This window comes from Egretta garzetta, unplaced genomic scaffold (genome assembly GCF_000687185.1).
Source record: "Egretta garzetta isolate BGI_Z169 unplaced genomic scaffold, ASM68718v1 scaffold474, whole genome shotgun sequence".
Lineage (NCBI taxonomy): Eukaryota > Metazoa > Chordata > Aves > Pelecaniformes > Ardeidae > Egretta > Egretta garzetta.
The window spans coordinates 2,027,361-2,038,097 of NW_009259524.1; the positions used below are offsets into that span (position 1 = coordinate 2,027,361).

At 34.8% G+C, this 10,737-nt stretch overlaps 1 protein-coding gene and 1 long non-coding RNA gene across 3 annotated transcripts in view; one reads left to right on the top strand and one right to left on the bottom strand.

The window, feature by feature from the left end:
* The window catches only part of LOC118452162, a 19,957-nt gene extending 12,654 nt beyond the window's left edge, over nt 1-7,303 (top strand). Inside the window, exons 2-3 of the long non-coding RNA XR_004841826.1 lie at nt 2,010-2,051; nt 7,220-7,303. This is a non-coding gene — a long non-coding RNA (uncharacterized LOC118452162). The remainder of the gene's footprint in view (nt 1-2,009; nt 2,052-7,219) is intronic.
* Nucleotides 50-10,737, bottom strand: part of DNAJC10 (DnaJ heat shock protein family (Hsp40) member C10) — a 25,010-nt gene continuing 14,322 nt past the window's right edge. The window contains exons 13-22 of one of the 2 annotated variants that reach the window (XM_009637493.2): nt 10,113-10,240; nt 9,721-9,837; nt 8,376-8,477; nt 7,188-7,343; nt 5,996-6,129; nt 4,217-4,270; nt 3,686-3,833; nt 3,143-3,262; nt 1,831-1,947; nt 50-1,262 (exon numbers count right to left, since the gene is read on the bottom strand). In XM_009637493.2, the coding sequence (XP_009635788.1) occupies nt 1,251-1,262; nt 1,831-1,947; nt 3,143-3,262; nt 3,686-3,833; nt 4,217-4,270; nt 5,996-6,129; nt 7,188-7,343; nt 8,376-8,477; nt 9,721-9,837; nt 10,113-10,240 (1,088 nt within the window). In that variant the 3' untranslated portion in view covers nt 50-1,250. Of the gene's footprint in view, nt 1,948-3,142; nt 3,263-3,685; nt 3,834-4,216; nt 4,271-5,995; nt 6,130-7,187; nt 7,344-8,375; nt 8,478-9,720; nt 9,838-10,112; nt 10,241-10,737 lie in introns of both variants that reach the window. The other variant, XM_035893039.1, reaches the window with a different exon arrangement.

A 10,737-nucleotide genomic window follows, 5' to 3' on the forward strand; every position in this document is an offset into this window, starting at 1 on the left:
TTAGTTCTTGCTGCCTTCTTTATAAAATAAATTACTTGTAGATAACAAAGTATTTACAAATTTATAATACACTACAGTGACTAGTCACACCAAATTTAAATACATGGAGAGCAGGGAGAAAAATCCATCTGCCAGGTTCTCAGCAGCATTTTATTGAAAACACGAAACATTTCCATGTTCAACTCCTAAATGCAGCAGACATTTTGTTGTCTTCTGTAATTTTTCTTGTCTATTAAGAAGCTATGAAAAATATTACTCTGAAGAGTGGGAATTCTATTAAGATGTATGAGGAGACATTGCAATGTACAGTGTTCATTATTAAATTAAAAAAGGCACTTGCTATCCTGCTTGCCTAAAGATTATATAAAAACCCAAACAACCAAAACTTCCAAAACATGTCTGCAGAGAAAGGAAAAGTGGTAATACCAAATGAAGTTAAATATGTCCACAGAATACATTCATATTTAAAAAGACAATAACAAAGTTATGACCTAATAACTTAAGCAGATGCTTCTATAGCATTACTTAAATTTTAAAAGTCAATGAAACACTGAGTTTGAAGTCCTTGATATTTTTTTTTTGATTATTTAAAAAAGAAAATAAAAAAACCCAAACCAAACAACCATTTTCAGCCAGGCACCATCACCAGTGCCACAATACAGTAATCCACTAAAGGACAGGAGCAATGTAATTCAATAGACCTGTGCTACTACCAGTTCTTGATTTTATTGTTTAGCAATTGACTAGACAGTAACACAATCCCAAAGCAGAATGATCATCAGGTAAAACTGTTTTGTCTTTCAAATAGACAACCCCTCATTGTGTTTCTGCATTGCAGAGTGGTTTGAGTGCATATTCAGCCATAGGCTGAGAGCCACATTCAAAACCTGTTTGAAAAGAGACAGAAAAATCTAAAGAACTAGTAAATGGGTAGGCAAAAGTGATACAGTCCACATTTCTGGTCAACTCCAATGTTTGACTAGGAAGAAGGTAGCTGGTATATCAGGAGAGGGACATGCAGAATTCAATTGCAGAAACACTGAATGCCTTCACCAAAACCAAAATGCTTTCACGCTTTTATCTCCCCACGGTTTAAACAGAATCCATACAGTCATATATGCCCGTGAACTCAAAAGAGTTTTCACCTCTTTTGCCCTGTCATGAATATAATCAGCCTTGTATTTTCCTCATGGTGTCTTCTATATTCACAGCTTCAGAATATTTTGAATCCTATCTATCTCCAGTACCAGTTAAAGTTCATCCTAGTGATAAGAAAATAAACAATTAAGTTATTGTGAAAGTACAAATAAAAATCAAGATCATTGGGATTTTCTCCTGTGATTTTAAATTTCTCTGTGGTACTAATTTTTCAACTGGACAAATGTTTCTAAATAGAATTCAGGGTATTTAACAGCTGTGTATTAATATCTTCTTTCCAAGTTAGTATGTCAAGCTCAGTCTTGCACTAATCAGCCTCTGTAATTTGGTGCCTGCTTGCTAAATCTAGTTTAAGGATTACACTTAAAGACCCAGTGCATCTCTACCATCTATAACACAGCTGTCCCATGGATATCTATAAATTCTGCTAAGTCTTGCTATAACTGATGTTGCAACTGTAGTATTTTCTATTACATCTGTGGGCATGGAGAACTGAATTTAAATAAATAACAGTAACCGAAACAACACTAGAAGTAAGATGTGCCTGGTACTATTTGAAGATACAGCATTTAATATTTCACGGACAAAGAACAAATACTAACATCATTTTAAAGAGCTATTCTTACAATAACATAAGTGTTTTGCAAAAGGCCCCACAACAAGTAGTCTTACCTTATTTCTAGATTTTTTTCTTTTTCCTTTATTTTGAATTTCTTCTAATTTTTCATTCAAAAGTTCAGCAATACCTTTTGCATCTCTGCTGTCTATATATTCGCCAAGAACATTTTTCTTAAAAAAGAAAAAAAAATTTAAAATGCTCTACACTGAATAGAAAATCTGTTTACTTTCAGATAGAATTCAAGAAGAATGCAGGGAGGAAGACAATGGCTCTGGTAGGTTGATTTATGATTCATAGATATATTTTTGTATCTATTTAAACAACGCTATTTGTCTTTATAATAAGAACAACTCTTAGCTGCTAGTTTTCAAAACTACACAAATTTTGAACTACACAAATTTTGTCTTGATCCTTAAAGAAACCTGAAATAGTTATAACTTTCCTCACATTTAATCAGCTAATTATTGAATGTAGCCAGCCATTACAAAGTCTGCCACACACTGTGTTCATGAAATCTTGTTAGTGTGGGTCACTGCTTTTGAGACCTGAAAAGCCGTTGCTCTTTACCACAGAAAAGTCTCATTGAATTTGATGGGACTGTGCGAGGAAGGATTTCTAGAGCTTCCCATGTGAGACTCAGTTAAAAAAAAGAGGAGGAAAGTATAAGTAAAAGAATTGGCTTAACTATCAGAATGCACTGAATTTTAAAAGATCCCTATAATATTCTTGAAATTTAATAGTTTTATAAGAATAAAAGCAATTTCCTAGAACTATCTGGATGCTTTTCAATTTTTATATTTATTACTCTGAATCTGTTAGTAGGAAACACTGATCTCAACAGTCTCACACTGATAATGGAAATGGTTTGATAAGGTTTGTTTTTGAGACAGAACACAACTAAATATTTGTAATCAATTTTCTTAAAATACATTATTTAAGTTAAAATTATAATGAAGTTTTATGATTATATTGAAAGAATATTTCTCCTTAGCCAAAATGAAATTGTCCACATTTCATTTAGAAAGAGACTTTGCCGGCTTTTGGTAGCTGGTGGTAGAATTGGTAAAGATTGAAACACATTTTGTCACATGAGACCCCTGCAAAATTAAACCCTTGTTCTGGTTAAGCCCACATTTTAGTTATTGTTCTATTAATTTACAATTTATTATTTTTCAATAACATTATTACTGTATCATTGTCCTACTATTTTAAATATTGCTGAACTTGATTATTATTGTATCTCCCAAATATCTAAATAATGCACTTTAATATGTTACAGAAACCATCTCTTAAGCCTTAATGTGAAATGAAATACATACTACTAATAGTACCCGCTCACCAGTGTACACAAAGGAGACACTTTACCTTTGTTCCTTGGTAGGGGTAAAATTTAACAGTAGGGTAGGCTCTGATATCAGCAGTTTGACAGGTCTGAGCGTACATCTGACAGTCTACTTTTCCAGCTTTTACTTTTCCTTTAACAGTCTAAAAAGAAATGTTTATTAGAAACCAACTTCAAGTTTCCGTGGGTGACTGTAAGCAGATAACTTGAATACACTAAATTAAAAACGTTGCTCAAATCTTTTAAATATCTCAGAGTAGTTGCTTGCCTCTCAGATGGTTAACATTGTATCAGAAGTCACTTTGTGTTCAGTGGAGCACTTCTTGAATTCAGGGCAAAGCACATCACAGTTCCAAAGGTCACCCTATCATAAGCTGAAATCTGTCTCAAAAGAGGGTCTGTGCAACAGACAACACCCACTGGCAAGTGGGGCCTAAAAGCATGGACTTTCAGTGAGAAGGAGGATCATTAAGGGATGCAATTTCTGGATGTTTGCTAAGAAATGAAGGGCCGATGAATTGTATTTTAACCATTATAACAATCCACTAATACAGTTAAAAACTTACCCTTGCAAGGATCTCAAATTCAGGAGCAAAATTTTGGCAAGGTCCACACCAAGGAGCATAAAAATCAATGACCCAATGATCTTTTCCATTCAGAACTTTTTCTGTGAAACTCTGAGGAGTCAGGTCTACAGACACTTGTGGTAAATATCTGTGGAAAGGAAGAGTAACAGTCATAATCCATTCAAAACTTTAAGTATATCCAAATCCCATTTAAGCACAAGAAAAGTTTCTGAAATTAAGAATATTAGTAGTCTGGAAATCCCTACTTTGTACTGTAAGAGAATCACTTTTTAAAAGTGGTAGACAATATAATAATATGGTCTTCAGAAAATGGGTGGACAGTAAGCAGTATGCTATTTCTCTGCATTTTAAAAGCTCGAGTTAAAAGACAGGTAAACGTTAACATCTTAATTTAGGCAATACACATACCTGTTTCTAAGTCTTGATTTACATAGCATTTAAATATTAATTTCTCCTAGCAAGCAAAATATATAAAGCAGCTTGTGAACAGAGTTTAATGCAGTAACTTACGCCAGTGCCCAGCCTCTTAGTGAATATGAATCTCTGTGCCATCCATTGTAGCTACTATAAAAAGATTAAAAAGAAAAAAAAAAATCTAGTTGCACAGTAGTTTGAATTATGTTTGGAAAAAATACACTGCAGAGTGGAGATGATAAAATAATGAACTTAAATGCATATGTTTTAGTATATGTTTCTACCTTGCTTTCAAATCTGAATAGTCAGTCTTGTTAATACAATTAAAAAAAAACAGAATTAAGGACTAGAAGATGAAGAAAAGAAAAAGAAGAAAATTCTGTGTTAAGAGTAAGAAACTTGGTTTGGAGCACATAAGCTTTGATAACTAGAACTATTTTGAGTGAAGGATCTTTGGTAATAACTCCAGATAAAATTTGCAGGCTCTAAGAAACATGAGAATTAAATTGAAATATATTTTCTAATTGATGTTCATTCATTGTAACGAAACAATTATTAATTATATAGATTTCACTGAATTTGACAGTAGAAAAGCCAGGCAAACTGGTTACTCAGACAAGGATTTATTATTTTGACTTCCAGTGCATTCCTTAGTTTTGAAATTCCAGTGACAGGTTAGAAAAAAAGATTAATTCTGGATTCATACCTGCTAATTTACAACTTTATAACAAAGTATTTTTCAGTAGAGTTCCCTGATCAAAATCTGACTTGATAGTTTTTGGTGATCTTTATTTTAAGAGACAAATTTCCATATTTTTGCATGAAAGAGCTGACTCATGATTAGGAATTTGGCACTTAACACTCATATTCACCACTTAGTTGCTTTCAACAAGAAAAAAAAAATTCTGCTTTTGAGAGAAACTTTTTCTAGAAGAACTGAATAAAAGCAAGAAGTCCACTGATGAAAGCTACTGAAGTCTGCTATTACACGGTACGATGAAGAGGCATTACAGTTTATTATCTGCCAGCATTTAACAGAACTTTCCAATCTGTAAAATAATGAAGCAACACATCTGCTATTTCAGACAGTTATCTATCTTTAAATATGCATGTGCTTCCTGAAATCCCTGGATCTTCAAACAGTACGGTGAAATGAAGGGGACAGGCTGTTTGGTTTGGGCCAGATTTCATTTCCCATATAATTTTTTTGGTTTTTTGTTAATGATTAGTGTTTCCACACTAATGATACAATGAACGGGATGACTGGCTATATGACAGAAAAATTTTGCAATGGTGCTAACAGGCTGTTCATAGGGAGGATGATCAGATGGCTACATCAGTCTGTTCTCTAAAGATAAAGCTACAACCAGTTAGGCCTAGTAGTATTTTTATATTATATAATTTAAATAATCTACTTTAACAGGCAATTAAAGTTAGAAAACTGGCAATCTGTAAAGAACAAGAAATAAAAACTAAGATTCCTCATGTAGTCTCAGTTCAAATTACTGAAATGAAATGGCAAAATAAAATGGCACTAGTTTGAAGTAACAAAGTCAGTAACATCCAGTGAAACACTGGAACAGGTTGCCCAGAGAGGCAGTGGAGGCCCCGTCCCTGGAAACATTCAAGACCAGGTTGGACAGGGCTCTGAGCAACCTGATCTGCTTAGGGGTGTCCCTGCTCACTGCAGGGGGGTTGGACTAGATGACCTCTAGGGGTCCCTTCCAAACCACTCTATGATTCTATGATCTAGGACAGTAATATCATAACAGCCTATTTTAATAGCTGTGATGAACCTTTTCTATACAACAGAAGATGTATATTTATTTTGTTCCACATCATCTAACATTTCTCAAACTGAAGTAAACTACTTACTAATATTGATGAGCTGTGTTTGATTTTTGAGGAAAGAGTCTTATTTCAGGATATCCCCGAACGCTTTCTTGGTGACAGAAAGAATAGTATTTTTGACAATCCACACTGCCTACACTGATTAATCCATTTAACATCTGAAAAAAGAAGAAAACCTACATTACCATGTTTCATATCATAGGCTCATGAATTATGACAGATCCTGGTACAGTGCAGATGTGCTATCAGTTGCACAGCTGGCCTGTGTCTTGGATACACTGTATTTGTTGCAAAGGCCTAAACCAGCTGGCATGGGCAGGGAAGCTGATAATTACTGAATGTATACTAGAAGAACTAATAATACTTCACAGACATTTGACCAGAACACAGAATCCTGGCTAGAACTCCTAGTCTAGGTGAGTTCCAAATCTCTGAAAGTCATGGACTTGTTTCTAAAGCCCTATTTTTTTTTTGCCCAAAGTTTCTAGTTCAAACTCCTGGAAACCTGTCCAGGAAAATCCAGGTGGTTGTCAGTGAAGTAATAATACCTTTGCAAATGAGAGAACACTGTAGTGACCTCGCAAAACAAAAACACCCTCCCCAGTCCCAACAATTCCGTATTGAAGTATGTGTAATTCAGCTAACTGACAATCAGCCTTAAAACGATCTCAGAAAAAAACCGTCCTAATATAGGAAATAATTAATATGGATAAGGTTAAACTCCTTTAATCTTAAATTTAAGTCAGAGGTTTCACCAATGTCTACATACTATCTTAAAGATGACTAATGCTCATAAAGAATATTGAGAATAAAGCGGCAGATTATTTCAACCAATTCTTATCTAATTTATGGATAAATCTTTTTTTCATATTTGTTTTAAACAAATGCAGAGCTGCTGTCTATATAAAGCACTAAGCACCCAGGAAAGTTAGTTACTCTAAAGTTTCTTACATCTTGGAAAACACACTTGTATAAACAGGAAAAACTAGATAACAGTATCAATGTACTGAACCTTTAAAAAAAAAAAAAAAACCACCCAAAGAAAAGCTTTGTAATTGAAACAATATAAAACTGTCAGGTAGGAATTCCCTGTTTTCCGTGCAATATTAATCACTAGACTTTCTCAGTTGACAGTTCTCTATGACAGCAGTTGTACAGTCTCAATAGTTCCACGGAACAGGACATAAAAGCAGAAAAAAAGTTGAATGTCATTTACCCTGGCCATTTTTTTCCATTCTGGCATTAAAGCCTGACAAGGTCCACACCATGGAGCAAAGAAGTCAACCATCCAGATTTCCTCTCGTTTTCTTCTCTGAACTAATTCAACGAACGTCTCTGGTGTTAGGGAGACCACTGATGGATTCCTAAGATCCTAAAGTGAAGACAGTTTATAGACACATACTTTGCAAAAACAAGTTATCCCCTATCTAGTGCCATCACATACAAACAGACTGTACCAAATTCTGAGAATGTCCCTCTTTTGGTGAAATTTGCTTGCTGCTGTGGTAGGGAAGACTCCACAACACCAAAAAGCACAGAAGCATCAAGTCATCCCTTCAACTTAACAACTGTATGCCTGATTTGCTGAGAAGAGCTATCAAAACATACTGCCAGGCTGCAAAAGGGAGGTTTTCTGCCTCTTCTCCATAGAAAGAAGAAAAAGGAAAAAAGTTCTGCTTACGTGGCAAGAACAGGCATTACGAGACTCAGCCATGCAATTTAGGCTGGCATGCAGAATACATGTGCGCTAGAGGCCTCTGAGTATCAACTGAAAAAGACTGATCTCCACCTTTTCCTGCATGTGTGCTCTTAAACCTGCTTTTTCTGGGCTGCCTGGAGAGAACGAACAGTCTCTTCAAAGAATGGAAAATAGCCTGTGAACCTAGCAGAGAGAGAACCCGAATGCTGGAGGAAAGATGGGTGCCAGAACTCTGGCAGCAACAAGTGATGAGTACCAATGATTTTCACTTCTGTGAGTTATGAAAGTTCAACAAACAGCTGAGAAACATGGAGGGCCGCAAGCTGACAAAAGTGTGAATCTCCTCCTCTGTCATGGTGTGTACGTGACGCATTTTCACCTTAATATTACAGCACTTCAGACTTATAATTCCTTTATCCTCTCTCTGAGATAGAAATCATTACTACTACTTTGCAGATTGGAAGAGATCTTAAGTTATTTGCTAACAATCTCAAAAAAATTACTTGACAGAGTAGGGACATTAGGCGCCAAGTCCCTGACTGACAGTTGCTGGATCACTTTTCTTGCCTGAGGTTTTTTCACTCTTTATCTTACTAGTCTAATTAATTAAAAAAAAAAAAATCTTACATTCTTCCAACTAAAGAACATGTTTGTGGATGAGTTGCGTACAGAGCATGAAGGCAACAAGGATTATAATTTACATACCTCTATAAACTCCAAAATCTGCTCAGCAGAGTGATGGCCTTCATATTCGTGAACATCAGACTGATTGAACACAACGGTTGTTGGATAAGCTCGAATGTTATGCTAACAAAACAGACAATAAGAAATTGTAAGGAATTAAAGGCCAGTACAAGAAACCTAATAACTGCCATCTCTATTGGCGGCTCACAGCTGCTCAGCTATCCAGTTTGTACAGTACAGCTGCTCAGACTTATATGCAGATGGGAGTTTGAAACCATTACAAATCAGTGCAAAAAAGATGCCAGTCATATTCAGAGATGGTGTAGTTTGTTCTGAATTTAAAAATCAGCCAGTACTTCTTTTGCCATGATCCACAAATACAGGAATTAATCCACAGTCCTTCTAAGCCTTAACTTTACAGTTATTCATACAGTACAAGTGTTTTCACCTGAGAACTAGGAATAGCTTTATTGTTTACTGTTGAACACAGATGCTTCCATGATTTGAATTCTTCAGTGTATAAATCCATCTAAATAAAACTTTAAAAAAGCTTGGGTTTATTTCCTCATTTTTGATGTGTGTTAAGACATTCACATTTTAAAGATAAATACAAGCATTCTAACATCAAAAGCTCTTGTGAACAATAAAACGTGTAGTTGCAGGAAAGCTATCAAAATGTAGTATTTTCTGGAATTCAGGAAAAGTAATGTCAATAATTTCTACCACAATAAATTCACTGAAGCAAAAACCAAGCAAATTTAAACATGGAAAATTGGGCAAGACTAAAAAAAAAAAATCATTCCATGAACATGTCTTTAAATAAGTATAAACTGATAAGTAATAAACTTATTTTTACTTTGAAATTGATCCTGCATTTCTTAAGCGCTACAAAACAAAAAGCAAAGTCAGTCAGGGTGAGCTGAATTAGATGTGGTTTTGCAGACATCTTCAAAAAGTGTTATATCAATATAAAACTTCTATTTCTAAGTGTTCTACTGTTTTTATCCTCCTATGTGAAAAACAAAAAGAATGCATGTATGTATTTATATAGACAATAGAAAAAAATTTCTGGGTCTGTTAATTCTTTTTTCCTCTTAAAAAACCCAGGAATTCTTAAATTCTGACACTTCCAGAGTATTGCTCTGATTTCACAGTGTTATTGGAAATGTGACCTGTATTTTGCATTAATATATTATCTGTAGTGGTTACATAGTTTGCTCCTTTGAAAAAAAAATGATTATACAAGTGTCCTGTTTGGTTTACTACTCTTTAAGAAAATAATATTAAAAAACAAGCATTGTTTGAAGAAAATAGTAATATTTGAAAGGAATTTTGTTTGTTTGTTTGTTTAGTTCCTGCAGCTTACCATGTTGCAAAGCCCTTCATGGATGGTACAGTCCAGTGTTCCAAACTTAAGCTGACCATAAAGATGTTTTGATGCTTTTCTCAGCTCTGGTAACAAAGCTCGACAGGGAGGACACCACTAGAAAACAAAATGCAAGTAAGCGCAATTGCTTTCCCGGCAGTTGGCTCTCAGGAGCCTGTAAGCTGTTTGAGATGAATAATACGCTGCTTTGACAACAGACTGCACTAAATACAAAACCCACACAAGTCTAGGAACTAGTGCTGCCAAGGAATGAGAAACTGCAATACCATCTCATGATGCTGAATGAAGGACACTTTCAAGGTACTGTTAGTATTTTGTTACATAGTTACATTACAGATTTTAGAAGGGACATACAGATATTAAATATTTACCGGTGCAAAGAAATCCACAAGCCACGGTTCCTTTTCTTTGTCAGGAAAATTCTGAGGTCCCAGTGTGATAACATGAGAGTTGACACTTTCTTTGGCAAATGCAACAATGTCATACAAGATCTTCTTTCCTTCAAAGAACAATGTAGAAAGGAAATTTTATTTTTCCTTATGAGAGATCTCATTAAAAAACTCAGTGATAGCAACAAGAGTCCTTCAGTACTCTTGACTAATCTTGAGACGTGGCCTGCTTAAATAAATTGAACAGGTACTGGCTTGCTTTTTTTCAGGAAGACAATATTAAACAGTCTAAACCTACATAGGTAAGTCGTACTCCAGGTGACAGTTGATATTCGGCTAAATATTAAACTAGATTTTTACCTAATATTAGCCAAATAAATGTTTTATCCAAGACAAAACATGGTTTTGTCAAACAAAATGAATGTTTTTTTCCTGACTGAGCTACTGGCTGCTTTACTATCTTACTAGTGTTTGTTGGAATTGAAAAGTTACTATTCTAGATACACTTGCCTTGGCAAAGGTATTGACACATTAAAGACTTCAAGCAAAATAAATGATCTTGATAAATCACAGCTGTTTAGGTGTAATTGAAGTTCCTGATGACACA